At 37.5% G+C, this 14,658-nt stretch overlaps 1 protein-coding gene across 3 annotated transcripts; it reads left to right on the top strand.

The window, feature by feature from the left end:
- Positions 1–6: 6 nt before the first annotated feature.
- On the top strand, positions 7–12,855 carry Znf189 (zinc finger protein 189). 3 transcript variants are annotated; one of them, XM_004848209.4, is made up of 3 exons: positions 7–388; positions 1,587–1,713; positions 10,182–12,855. In XM_004848209.4, the coding sequence occupies exons 1-3, from the start codon at positions 356–358 to the stop codon at positions 11,894–11,896; spliced, it is 1,875 nt and encodes a 624-aa protein (XP_004848266.1). In that variant the 5' UTR covers positions 7–355; the 3' UTR covers positions 11,897–12,855. The 3 variants fall into 3 exon arrangements, with proteins under 3 accessions (XP_004848266.1, XP_004848268.1, XP_004848267.1); XM_004848211.4 differs by having other exon boundaries at positions 8–388; positions 1,632–1,713; XM_004848210.4 differs by having other exon boundaries at positions 10–388; positions 1,629–1,713.
- Positions 12,856–14,658: the final 1,803 nt, after the last annotated feature.

The following is a 14,658-nucleotide window of genomic DNA, read 5'->3' as shown; positions in this document are numbered from 1 at the left end:
TGATGGTAGTTGTAGTTGGAGGGCGTCTCGAGAAGGTTCCGGGTGACGCCTTCTGGTCCGGGGGCGGGCGGTCGTAGCGCTGTTTGGCTGTGAGGAGGAGGCATTGGTAACTAGGAGGAGGCTCTAGCGAGGCCTGCCTGAAATACTGCGCAACCCAGCAGGGGAGGGGGCTGAGGGTTGGGGTGCAGTCTGGGAGTGTGCCTGATATGCTGCTGGGAATGTGACCGCACTGGGACCGGGTCAGGACCTGGCTGGACGAAGCCGGGGAACCTCATCTTCGTGGGGCCTAATTTCCAGCTAGGCCTCACTAGAAAGGCCTCCTTTCCGTGAGGCTCTCCAATTCTCAGGCCCGGAGATGGCCTCCCCGAGCTCACCGCTGGAGCCAAAGGTAAGTAGCTGTTTTCGGGAATCCCCGTTATCTTCCCCCTGTCCTGGCTAGGCTGCACCACCACTCCTCACCCGAACCCCTTGGTTCCCTGCATTCTCAAGGACCCCAACACCCTTTGGCGCCGGTGCTCTGGGGTGCGGTTTACTTACACATTGCCCACTGGCTCCTTTTTTCAAGTGTAGTTGAGTAATCACCTGGTAAAAACTAAGAATGCTCCAGGATAGCTCTCATTTTGAGTTCTTCCGGGTAAGGCATCATTTTTTATCTTTCCTTGTGTATTCTGCATCTGGCACTATTCTGGACCAAAGAAGATGCTTAAAGAAATTGATGGAGTGGAATTTAATAGGGTCACTGTGGGGGACTGCCTTATTGATTATGTCCAAAGCAGGCTGTGAGCAGTGCAGGTTATAAAGAGTTAACCCCACAGTTGGCTTGTTTTAAGAAGCAAGTCCAGCCCAGGCCTACATGCCGAGGTCAGAGTAACTTTTACCAAATTCCGTCCCCACAATTAAAACCTCTTTAACTAGAAGGACAAGGTTATTTGCTAACTACAACCCTATATTTTGTCTGTTCTGTTCCTGATTCAAGAATGCTTTGTCTTTTCCTTTACAAACCTTGCTTGCATCAGTAACGTGTCCACAGCAACTGCATGTCCCCTCCTGTAGCCCCTTTACCCCAATCTGACCATGATGTCATCAATAAATAGCAGTGCCTTGGACTGGCCAGCGCCTTTGCTGGCTGCACAGCACTGGCCCTCCTACTTCTTTCTTTAATTCTGTCTCTGAGTCTTTCTTCAGCCCTGTGTCTTATACTGGACAGGAGACTGGAAACTACTGCAGAGGTCTCTAGTAGTCACAAGTCAGTGCAAATAGAGAATTGGAGCAGGACAGTGAGCTAAGGAAGCTTGGAGAGGCCTTGGGGCAGTTTACTAAAATTAGAATATTAGTGTATAATTATTAAACCAGAAAACCCTTATATTTATGTCCTTCACTTACAAGGACAAGGATCCAGCCCAGTTATCCTCTAGTCTGAGGTGCCTGTCAGTGAAGTCAGTTCCCAGAATGGGGCACTTTTAGCACTCTTAGTTATGTACCATCCAGTGTACTCTGCCATGATAATTGATTGCTTCTGCCCCTTTCAGTGATAGAATTGTCCTTGAGACAGCAGAAACTTGACTACAGAAATCATACTATTTCAGGGGTTGCTGACATTTGAGGATGTGGCTGTGTTTTTTACCCAGGAGGAGTGGGATTATCTGGACCCAGCTCAGAGAAGTCTCTATAAAGATGTCATGATGGAGAATTATGGCAACTTGGTCTCATTGGGTAAGAATCTGTTTTTTTCTAAAATATCTAAGAAAGTATTAGAAATCAGATTCAGGATACTTGGTCCAGTACCATTACCAGAACTGCTTTGTTCCATAGTTCTGATCCTAACCCTTCAGTTGTATGATTCTTTATCCCTCACTTTTTTTGTAGTGACCAAAATGTAAATCTTTCTGGCCTTCTGTCTTCGTAGTCTTGTTCCCATATTGCTCTGTACTTTCTTGGTTCATCCTCCCACTGCTTTCCTCCCACCCTTTTTGCTCTGCCTTCTGGAGCCCCTGTTCCTCTTCACACAGTGTTCCTTACCCTCCTGGATTTAACCGAAACTTGGCACTTTCCCAGCCTCACCACTTCTTTGGCATTCCTTCAAGTGGGGCTTGCTTATTCTGCATCCTCCTCCTTCCTCATCCTTTGTCTCAAGGCTGGAAGGGAGAAGTTATTCTCCCAACTTTTCAGTGCTGTTCCCAAAGCATTAGTTTTTAACTTTCAGAGAAAGTCTCTCCTTTGAGCCTTCAGCATTCAATTCATTTTTACCCTTCTCATCTTTTTCTTGGGTCCTTCACACATAAGCTTATCACACATTTCACAGATTTCTCAATCCAGTCAGTACTTGAACCTCAGTGGATGTTGACCATGTTGACTTCAGGAATCCCGTTTTCCATTTTTATTCAGTTACTTGTATCATTGATCTTATCCAACACCTTTCCACCATAACCTATTCTTTGTTCATGTATTTCTTGCACCTTGATGTGTTTGTTTTTTCTCCAGAGTGCCAATCCTCTCCTGACTTCACCTCTTCATATAATTACCAGCCAGGTGTCCTACCTTGACATTATGCTATAACCATTCTGCAAACTTCAGATCTTGTATTAGTTATATCTGCCTTTTTGTACTCTCCTACCTGAGTTGCTAAACACAGCAAGAAAAAAATCCTCTTAACCAAAAAGATTGATGCCCTTTATGTGCATGGTTTTTTAAAATTCTAATCTCCTTTGGGTTTCTATCTCAGCAATTTTTTGGGTCAGTGATATGCTTATTCTCCTCTTCCTTTTAGTGACTATTTCACAAATTAGAGTTTTCTGTTACTCTGTGGACCTCACCTTCTGTTCATAAAGATGAGAGGCCACTAAGCATGAACTCTCAAATTTCTACTCCTCATCTTCACACTTAAAGCTGCTCCCATATTTTCTCTTCTCTAGAAACTCAAATCATACTTTTTCCCTAAATAGCCTCAATTTCTTTTCCTTCTCTCGTAATACTTTTATTCTGATGATATGTTCATGGCTTTTCCAATTGGAGAAAAAGAAAAGAAACTCTCCTTAGAGCCAGCCTCCCTCTTGCTGTTCTCTATAACTTGCTATTTGTTCTTTTTGTAGCCAGAAAATTTTTTAGAGTGATTAATATGTGTTCTGTGGTACTATACCTTCCATTACTTCTGTGCCCTTCGTTTTGTGTCCAACACTCCCTTTAAGTTGTTCAACAGTGATTTATAATAACCTCATTGTTAAATACATAAGACTCTTTTTGGACCTTATTTTAGTCCCTCATTTTATTTGAAACTCTATTGCTTTCCTTCCATTGGCTTGCGTTCTCAGACTTTCTCTCAGTCTATACCCTTTGCTTGGGGGGAACCTTATCTACACTAATCAGTTACCTCTGTATACCAAATATCTCACAGCGGCTGGGGATTTAGTTCAGTGGTTCCACTGCCAGACTTGCAAGCGCAAGGTCCCGAGTTCAATCCCTGGTACCCACCCCCCCCCAAAAAAAATCTCTCTCCTTCTACAAAGGGTAATGTGGACTCTAACTGTTGAGATTCAAATCCTTGTTTCAGTGTTTACTAACTGTATGATTATGGGTGAGTATCTCTCTGTTTCTCAGTTTCTTTTTTTTTAATAAAATGAAAATAATAATAGCACATACCCTTAAGGTTATTATAAGTATTTGAATTAATTTTTATGTAAGGCACTTAGGGCACTGACTAGCATGTAATAAGTATAGTATTAAGTATTGATTGTTGTCTCCCTCTCTGTTGAGCTACAAATTCTAAAGATGAGTAAATTTGTAGTCATCTTTTGAAGATGACATAAGTAACTCATACCTGAAAAGTCTTAAAAAAATTGTTAAGATCTCAAGGGCCTTCTCTTGAAAGTTAAATACTCCTTTACTGTACTACGTTGTGTATGCAGTACTTTCATGGTTCATCACACTGTTCGGTAGTCATTTTGTATGTGTTCTGTCTTAAACCGCACTGATCAACATGAGGACCACAACTATCTCTTTTTCATTTCATTTCTCCTGCACTTATCACAGAGTTGGGCCTGTATCATGTGTTTCTTAAATACTTATGTGACTGAATGAGTAAATTTAAGACTCAGTCCTAAACTAGCTCCTGGTCACTAGTCACCCCTTTAATTTATTCCATCTACTATCACCAAAGTGCTTAGAACTTCTAACAGTTCATAATAGCTTAAAGGACAAAAACCTTAATTTCTTTTTTTTTTGGTACTGAGGATGGAACTCAGGACCTTGCTCTTTCGAGGCAGGCAGCAGCACCATTGAGCTAAATCCCTGGCCTAAAAACCTTAATTTCTTACAGGAGAACTTCCCAAACATAGCTTCTCCCTTGCTTTCTGTCTTGAGTACTACTTCTCTATCAATTGCTAGTTTTGTTTTTCCTAGTTTCCCATAGAGTCTCTTGAGTCATTGCTAGCTTATCCATACATATGGTATCCTGATTGACAGAATCAAGCAAGCACCTAGCTCTGCCTACCCCTGGTAGTGCAATATATGACCACTGTATGGACGAAGGCTTGGCAGTGAGCCCATCTTGTACTTTTAGGTCTTGTACTTTTAGGCTCGCTCTCTCTTTTTTTTCCAACTTAAGCTTTCTATTATTTATTATTTTTTCCTGCCATAGTCTTTTCATCCTCTTCACTAGACCCCTCTCCGTCACCTTGATGACGGACCTTAAACAGGTCACTGTTGTAAAGGTACAAGTTCCCAATGATAAATGTAAATGTATTGTATACCTAAAATATACCAATAAAAGAGTTTAAGGAAAAGAAACCAACCAAAAAACAAAAAAACAGGTCACTGTTACTCTACTGATCCAGTGCAGTATTCTCCTATTTCACTTGCTACTTTTCATAAGAAAATTCTCACCAACTTTATAATTCTGGCTCTTCACTCATACATTTCCTTTCCATGTTGCTTTTTCTCTGAAGAAACCCGAAGTATAAATACAGAGAAAAATAAAAGATAATAGGAAGTAAGGGGATAGATTTTTCTCAAAGGGGAAGGGGATCAAGAGTGGAGGGGAGGGAGGGAAAGGGGATGGAAAAAGGAATTAAAATGTGATATGTACATGAACCCTCTCCACACAAGTAATGTAAACATGTACTGCAAACATATACCAAAAAGGGAGGGATCAAGAGATGGATGGAGGTGGGAGGGAGGGATGAGAAAGGGGATGAAAACAGAAATTAAGATGTATTATGTACATGTACCAACTCCTCACAAGGAATGTAAACATTATGTATTACAAATTTGTATTGATAAAGAAAATGATCTGAAAACAAATGTCACAGTAGACTTTCACAGAACTGAGAATTGCTGAACTTACAAGACCTTGAACTCATTGTTTTCCTTCTTTGATTATATTCTCTCCAATTATTTGTTAAATTAGTCATTCATTTAGTAAATATCAAGTACTGTGCTAGACCTTAGAAATTCTAGTTCTTCCCAAAGCCTCATCCTGATAAGCAGGAACACTTCATTTTATATTGTGTTAGATAGTGAGGTTGGCAAATAAGATCCATGAGCCAAATCTAGCCCACAGTGTTTTTGTAAATCAAGTTTTATTGAAACATAGACATGCCCTTTCCTTTATGCATTGTTTATGATTACTTTCATGCTACATCTAACAGCAGGGATCTTATAACATAAAAAGTGAAGAATATTTGTTGTCTGGCCCTTTACAAAAAAATTATGTCAATTCTTGTTCTGTACTAAAGTTCATCCATTTCCATGCTACCATCTCCTTACCTTCGCTTCCCTCAGCTACCTAGAACTGTTTAAAAATTATTAAGCTAGCATAAGCCAACAAGGGAATTATTGCAAGGATGTAGGGATATTTTATAGAGTATGTAAGCATGGTAGCTGAACATTAGGAAACAACTGAAACCAGAAATTGAATCAATCTCAAGTCAGAAATTGTTCTGTCTTAGTTACTTTAGGTTGCTATAATAAAATAGCATAGACTGGGTGGGTGACTTAAACAAAAGACAATGATCTCTCACAGCTCTGTAGGCTGGGAAGTCCACGATCAAGGTTCTGGCAGACTCAGTTCCTGGTGAGGGCTCTATGACTTTCTCACTATGTTATCACATGGTTGAGAGAGAAGTAGCAAGGGCCAAAGAGCGTACTTGTCTTTGGTCTTATAAGACCACTGTGGTCCCATCATGAAGCCCCAACCTCATGACTTCATCGAAACCTGATTGCCTACCAAAAATCCCTCCTCCAAGTACCATCACACTGGGGCTTAGGGTGTCAAAATATATTTTCAGGGAGAACACAACATTAGTCCATAACATTCTCTTTTACTTTGTTTCTTTCCCTTTGGCAAACTAGTTTTTCCTCCTTATGCCCACATGCTTGTGTCATTTTAGCTTCTGAATTGATAGGTTACAAATCTAGTCAAATTCAGATTAACTAGCTATTTAAAATTCATTTTCCAAATTCCTGGAGTGCAACCATTTTGAGTTAGTTGCCTACTGTAAGTAAATAAGCTATGACCAGAGAATGGGACTATACATAATAGGACATGTAATCACCAAGCCCAGATCCAATAGTTATTTCAAGGCTGCTCTGTGTAGAAGCATACAGTCATTTTCTTCATCAGCCTGTGCTATTAACTTTTATGCCAGTGTCATTGTTTAACTTATTTTAGCAAAATGCTATATTTTATGGGTTATTCTTTAATATTCTTTTCCAAGGTGTACTAACCAACTGTCTATATTCTTCCTGTTGAAATTTAGACTTCTTAAAGAGTTTTTAATTGGTTCATATGATTTTTAATGGAATGTTATTAGTTTCATAAATTAGTTTGAAAAGATTTATAATATTAAATTTCTTTAGCCAATTGGTTGGTTCTGTTTAACTGTCTTATCTTTCAAAAAATGTTGCTTTTATGAATCTTGTACATTTATTTCTTTAGCCTTATTGATTTATTCTTTGACATGAGGTCTTCTTTGTTGCCCAGGCTGACCTCAAACTCTTGGGCTCAAGTAATGCTGAAGTGATCCTCCTGCTTCTACTTCCTGAGTAACTGGGATTACAAGCATGACCCACCATGCTCTGCTAGATCTACACTTTTCTTGTTACAGTTACTCTTTATTCCTATCTTTTGTCAGTACTATGAAGAGTATTATTTACGTTTTTTAATAATATCTACTAACTGGCGGCTTGGTAGCAAGAACTAGTTTTTTAATATAGTTGCTACTATATTTTCGTTTGATTCTTTCAGGAAGTTAGGTAGATACTCATATAGTCTTATTTCTTTGAGTTAAACCTCCCAAACAATATCCACTGGGTAAGTACATAGATTTTTTTCTTTTCACAAGGAATTTACATCCAACAGAAGAGAAAAACACATAACAAATAGTTTTAAAATGCAATGTAATAATGAAATTTCTGATTATGGAGTTATAAACAATAACATAAAAATTGGTAATAAAAAAATAGAACAACTAAACCTGCCTGTTCAACTTAGCAGAGACTTTGTAATCTATTGCTTTACTGAATTTTAAAGAACCAAGAGTTTGCTCAATAAACAATACTGAGGGACACTTAATAAAAGAGATATGCAAAGATATAACATGAAAGTGTTATAACACAAGCAGCTTACCTACATGAAATATGATAGAATAAGCAAGAAGTTGAGTTTAGGCTTAGACCATGTTATGAAGAGTTCTGAATATGATAATAGTGAGCTTTCATTTGATCTTAAAGCTGAATCTACAGGTGGTGACATGAATGCAATTCCATTTTTGAAACATCTCTCTGGAATCACTAAAGCAGATATAATTTGAAGGCAGCTTAAAGACCAGGGCCAAGGATAATTAGATGGGTACATGATTGTGTTGTTTAAAAGGAGAAAGTATATTCTAGAAAGAAATCCATTATTTTGGTGACTAACAATAAGAAAAAGGGGGAAAAGACTTTAGAGTAATTGATAGTGGTGCCTCTCAAGAGGTGATTAGCAGTGCAGTAAGACAGAACCTGGTGATGTCCAAGTTCACTGCAAGCCCTTATGAGGGATCTAATTAGCAGTAGCCAGAGGATGTAAATGGAAAACAAGTAAGGATATAAAGCAGTAACAATTAGGTAAAACAGATTTTCTGTCAAAGGTAGAAAAATGAGGGGAATTTATTAAGAAAAAAAGTAGGGAAGAACTACTACAAGAATGTAATAGCATAGAAACCAGAAACAGGGTCAAATACAAATACTGCTGAATAAAGTAAGAACTTAAAAATGCCCATTTTATGTATGGTTTGAAAGACATTAGTGATTTGATGACAAATTTCCCTATGTGTTGAAAACAAACTAAATTTCATAATAGCTTGCAGAATAGATTGAATGGGAAAAGTTTGAGCATGGCTATTTTTTTTTTTCCCAGCATTTGGTTTTCATCAAGGAAGGGATTTCAGGTTCAAGATAAAGTTGGACATATCTGTTTGGTGGTAGGAAGGTGTTAATGAAAAGTATAGATTGAAAAACTAAAGAGAAAATAATTGAACAACTGCTCAGAGGTGAATGGGATCAGAGGGCAGAGGGTAGATGGATTATATTTGGATATGATGGCATATATCTTTGTATTATTGCAGGTAATTTTATAAGTGAAAAGCAGAAAGTTGAGAGCGTTTTTTTCATTCTCTTTTGTTGTATGACAGGAAACAGTGCACTGAAAATATATTTGAGAGGGAATACTGTAAAAAGCCTGAGAAGAAATCCAAATGCTTGTACTTAATTAAGGAAGTAAGAGAAATAGTGGGGTTTTTTGTTTTATTTTGTTTTTCTTCTTAATAAAATAGCCTAATAATTGGTGTGAAGTACATTATGAGAAAATTCATACATGACTGCAATTAAAAGACTAGGAATCTAAGAGAAAAGGAGGCTATGAAAAAAACAGGAATATCTTAGTGATTGATTCTTCTAGTTGAATTATCAAACAGGCAGCATGAGCTGGAAAATCAGGAAAGAAGTCAGAGTCTTAATATATATTAAGTCTTAATATATATTAAGAATCTTATAGGATACTCTGTTGAATCTCATTATCATATCTTTTGTTCAATGTGTGCAAGATTTTTATTTCTCAGATGTAATACAAATTGTCAGTTGGAAAAAAGATAGTGAAACTTGGGTCACATATCATTAGAGAATTAAGAATCATTTGTACTTGAAGAATGTGCTGTGATATGTTGTGAGGTCATAAGCTGCCAAAGATTGCTTTTTTCTTCATTTCTTTCATTAATTCTGATCATGTTGTTTTATACTTTATACTGTATAGATCATAGACTGTGTCACTTCAACCCTTTTTTTTAAAAAAAGCCATTTTATCTGTTTATATAGGAACTACTTTTTATTTAATATTTTATCATGTTTTCCTTACCCATTTTTTTTTCAACATGTTTCATTTGGTAGGGAGTTCGTGTGTTATCTTTGAGTCTTCATTGCATAGTAGTAAGAATGCTTTTGATAGTGAATAAATTCTTATTAATGAATATATTCATTATTCCAGCTTTCCCTGGTTCTTTCTCTTTTATTTTTCCTAGATTCCTCATCTGCATTCCTTTCTGTGAATTTTTGGTCTGCTCATATTCCAGTAATGCATTCTCATCTTAAATTCTCCTGAACCTATGGTTTTTTTCCCATGATATTTTTTCTTCCCTCATACACCAGTTAATCCCACCCTTACCAGTTTGCTTTGTTTACCCATCTTACCTTGTATAATTCAATATTGCTTTGTCAGCCGTCCTTCTAACTCTACTTGCTCTTCTGTGTCATTCTCTGCATCCAGAACATTCTTCATTCCTCTCTCCAAATCCAGTTCATTTCATCAGATAACTAATATTAAATAGTAACATTTAGCTGAGCATAGTGGCATTACACTTTTAGTCCCAAATACTTAAGGATTGAGACAAGAGGATCTCTTGAGCCCAGGATTTCAAGGATAAGCCTGGGTAATGTAGCAAGACATTGTCTCTTATTAATATTTTTACAGCTTGTATTCTTTGAGAGGTAGTATTCTAAATGATTAATGTATATGAACTAATTTAATTCTCACAATAATGCAGTGAGTAGTAAACTACATTTTATAGGAATAATAGGTTAACTTATTTATCTTGATTAACTTATTTTCTGACAGTTCTTGACATTGAGGAGGTTGGCTGATGTTTGTATTTCAGATGTTTTGAACAGAGATAAGGATGAAGAGCCAGCTGTGAAACAAGAAATTGAAGAACTTGAAGAAGTGGAACCACAGGGTGTTATAGTTACAAGAATTAAAAGTGAAATTGACCAGGATCCCATGGGTAGAGAAACCTTTGAACTTGTTGGTAGGTTAGATAAACAGAGAGGGATCTTCTTGTGGGAAATACCACGGGAATCTTTGACCCAGGAACAGAAAATGTTCAGAGGAAACTCTAACATCCAGAAGAAATCAAACACAGAAGAGAAATGCCATAAATGTGAAGAATGTGGAAAGGGTTTTGTTCGTAAAGCCCATTTCATTCAACATCAAAGGGTTCATACTGGTGAGAAGCCTTTTCAGTGCAATGAATGTGGGAAAAGTTTTAGTCGTAGTTCATTTGTTATTGAACATCAGAGAATTCACACTGGTGAGAGGCCCTATGAGTGTAATTACTGTGGAAAAACCTTTAGTGTGAGCTCTACTCTTATTAGACATCAGAGAATCCACACTGGAGAAAGGCCCTATCAGTGTAATCAGTGTAAACAGAGCTTCAGCCAGAGAAGGAGCCTCGTTAAACATCAAAGGATTCACACAGGTGAGAAACCCCATAAATGTAGTGACTGTGGGAAAGCATTCAGTTGGAAATCGCACCTTATTGAGCATCAAAGAACTCACACTGGTGAGAAACCCTATCACTGTACCAAATGCAAGAAAAGCTTTAGTAGAAATTCACTGCTTGTTGAACATCAGAGAATTCACACTGGGGAAAGACCCCATAAATGTGGTGAATGTGGAAAAGCCTTTAGGTTAAGTACATATCTTATACAACACCAGAAAATCCACACTGGTGAGAAACCTTTTCTTTGTATTGAATGTGGAAAAAGCTTCAGTCGAAGTTCGTTCCTTATTGAACATCAGAGGATCCATACTGGTGAACGACCTTATCAGTGCAAAGAATGTGGGAAAAGTTTCAGTCAACTTTGCAACCTCACTCGTCATCAGAGAATTCACACAGGACACAAACCTCATAAATGTGAGGAATGTGGAAAAGCCTTTAGTAGAAGTTCAGGTCTTATTCAGCATCAGAGAATCCACACCAGGGAGAAGACTTATCCATACAATGAAACTAAAGAAAGTTTTGATCCAAATTGCAGTCTTGTTATACAGCAAGAGGTCTACCCTAAGGAAAAATCTTACAAATGTGATGAATGTGGAAAAACTTTTAGTGTTAGTGCTCACCTTGTACAACATCAAAGAATCCATACTGGTGAAAAGCCCTACCTATGTACCGTTTGTGGGAAAAGCTTCAGTCGAAGCTCATTTCTTATTGAACATCAGAGAATCCACACTGGTGAAAGACCTTATCTGTGCAGACAGTGTGGCAAAAGTTTTAGTCAACTTTGTAATCTTATCCGACATCAGGGTGTTCACACAGGTAATAAGCCTCATAAATGTGAGGAATGTGGAAAGGCCTTTAGCCGAAACTCAGGTCTTACTCAGCATCAGAGAATACACACAGGAGAGAAACCTTATAAGTGTGAGAAATGTGACAAAAGTTTCAGTCAACAGCGCAGTCTTGTCAACCACCAGAAGATCCATGCAGAGGTCAAAACTCAAGAAACCTATGAATGTGATGCTTGTGGTGAAGCCTTCAACTGCCATATTTCTCTTATTCAGCATCAAAAATTGCATACTGCATGGATGCAGTAAATGTGGAAAAATAGACTCAATTTGAGGCTAGCTACCCAAATGCAGTTTTAGTATGGTTAAATGTGGGTTAGATTTAATGGTAAAGTAAATTGTCCTTGGCCTCAAGCAGATGGTTTCTAAAGATCTTGTAAATAGTAGACAACTGCCCAGGGCCAATTGACTTGCAACTTTTTTCATGATCATGGAGAAAGACTCACTAATTTACCTAAACACCTTTAGCAAATCTTTCAGCAGAACAGTTGAATCCAGGTACAGAGCATGTCCAAGTGCTCTGAAGGACAAAGTTGAATTAGTGCAAGGGTACTGATGTTAGAAAATTGAGGAGTCCTCTACCACCATCTCATGGTGGTCCTTTCAGTTCTCTGATGTTTGGCTGTGCATGCCAAAGCCCAGTGATCAAGCGTATGTGAGTTGTCAAAGTCCAAATGTCTTTGAAACCAGTATTCAAAGTTTTTTTCATTGGTAAGTCAGCTGTTTGACATGTGAGTTAATGAAAGGTAATTTCAATGCCTGGTGGTGCTCAGATCAGTGAAATGCGTGAGCCATTAACTTATATATAAAGATTATGTGAGTAGTTAACCTAGCAAAGGTGTTGCCGAGGTATCTTTGGGAGTGCCTTTTCCCCCACAAGATGGGCCCAAAATATGTGGAAGAAAATACTTTTTGGTGCCATACCATCTGTGAAAGATATTTGTAAAACTAGATGATAAAGCTTATTCCTGCACTACCAGGACCATGTGAAAGTGTACATATTTTGATTACCAATAATTGGAAATAAAAAGACCTGGAGTTTATCCTAGGAAGCTGAGATATTTTGGTATCGCTTTGGGTTTTATGGTAACTAGATTTTGCATGCAATTTTAAAGTCTTTATTTCTGGTTCTAGGGCTTCCCTTAGTTCATGGTGGTTATAAACCTATTAAGCATCTGTTTTAATTATTAAAAGCTGGGTTTGTTTTGCTTTGTGTAAGAGTTTTTTGTTACTATACTGTAAAATCACTCCTGTCAAATACTATTTTTAAAATTAAGGATTTGAAGGAAAGTACACTCACTTGTGCTTGTGGCTAGTTAACATTTTCTGGACTAGTCCAGGCTCTTCAGTTTCTGAGTGTAGAGTTAGAAATCATTAGAACGCCATAATTCTAATAGTTTGAGCTAATGACCTTTTTTGTATGCTGTAGTGATTCTAAAAATCACTTTCAAACCTCTGTCCTCTCATCTCTGTCAAATGTTTGTTGTCATATATATGTAAATGTGGATGTTATTATGCATATATAAAAATATACCTATCTGTGCACTCCCTTACTCAGATTAGGTACTCAATATACAAAGTTCGTTATCAATCAAAAAACCTAATTCAACAAGATTATAAAGTTATACCAGTGGTTCCCAAGCCAGAGTTTCAACTAATAATGATATTCTTAGACTTATTCTCGATATTTTTTTTTAAATGCCAAATGTGTTTTCACTGAAAACACACTAAAATGTTTCTGTGCTTTTTGCTGAAATTACTATTTAATATATAGAGCAGTCATGGCAAACCTTTTGGAGAGAAATGCCCAAACTGCAACCCCAAACCCACTTATTTATTGCAAAGTACCAACACTGCAATTAAATGTGAATACTGAGGTTTTAGTTTAGAAAAAACTCATACATTAACATCTTTTATCTTAAAAGAAAAACAATATGCATGCAATAGGTACACTGCTGGTATAGAGTAATGGTCTTATTCAATGAGGCAGGGATAAAGTATATCTGGTATATACTGTTTGTATTTAACAGTAGTTGCATTGCTTATCAGAAGTTCAGCTGTTTTTTGTTTAACATAATTCATGGTCACGTATGAGATTTTCCTACTAGAATTGCCTAATTTTTTTAACATCCTTGGATATGAATCTGGAATAACAAAACTGTTAGCAATGGACAGTTCATTCTTGACTATTAAAAACAGCCAAGAAAAATGGTTTTTTGAAAGGAAATTATATATTTACCCGTGTTTCTCAAGAAACTAACAAGTGTGCAGAGGGCCCCAGAGAGGGAACTGAAGAGAAGGGAGAAGTATGTTAAATCTGTCAAGAGATGTTTCAGATGAGACTAAAAGGTGAGTACCAGTGACAATGACAAATACTGTCCGAAAATGGTGACAGGAGGCCCTAGTAGTTGTTACGGAGTAAACTAGTTGCTTGGTGACTTGAGAATGTGGTAGGAGGTAAGGTATCCCTTAATGAGGACAGATAAAGAGTTGTCATACAGGTCCTATTCTTAAAATTTCTATGGGGACATTTTCCTTGTATGTAAGTATACTGTATGTGTTAAAAGGGCATGCAATTGCACAGCTCTGAGTTTTGAAAACCAAACTGGTATAGTCACCACCCAGCTTAAGGAATAATTTCACAGATACCCCATATGTCACCTCATGCCTCGTTCCAAATGTACCAAATATTCATTTTAACTTGAGGGGCATTGTGGAGCTGAATGGGAGGGAAAAGACTTGGGTCCATGATTTCATAGGTCCGTGGGTCTTAGCCTTAAAAAATTGTACATGCAAAATTGTTTGAAGGGTTTGTGGTTTTCCTGTGAAGGACCTCAACAAGTCCTTAAAACAGTTAAGCAGACTTCAGTTTCTAGTAGAACAAAATAAAATTGAATTCACTTGAGATTATGGTGCATTGCCTAAGGCTGTGGGAATGTAAGGAAACAGGTTTGAGAAATATTTATAAACATACCTGCTATTGATTGAAAGAGAAAGGGAAAAAGTATTCA

Source organism: Heterocephalus glaber, unplaced genomic scaffold (genome assembly GCF_053883595.1).
Source record: "Heterocephalus glaber isolate CG9 unplaced genomic scaffold, H.glaber_assembly_v1.0 deba00001481, whole genome shotgun sequence".
Lineage (NCBI taxonomy): Eukaryota > Metazoa > Chordata > Mammalia > Rodentia > Bathyergidae > Heterocephalus > Heterocephalus glaber.
This window is presented reverse-complemented; position numbering and strand designations above follow the sequence as displayed.

Excerpts from the sequence above, each read along its gene's own strand:
- Znf189 (XM_004848209.4), top strand. The coding sequence starts at position 356 with ATGGCCTCCCCGAGCTCACCGCTGGAGCCAAAG. Across the intron at positions 389-1,586 it reads GCTCACCGCTGGAGCCAAAG|GGGTTGCTGACATTTGAGGA; the intron begins GTAAGTAGCTGT and ends ATACTATTTCAG. Across the intron at positions 1,714-10,181 it reads TGGCAACTTGGTCTCATTGG|ATGTTTTGAACAGAGATAAG; the intron begins GTAAGAATCTGT and ends TTTGTATTTCAG.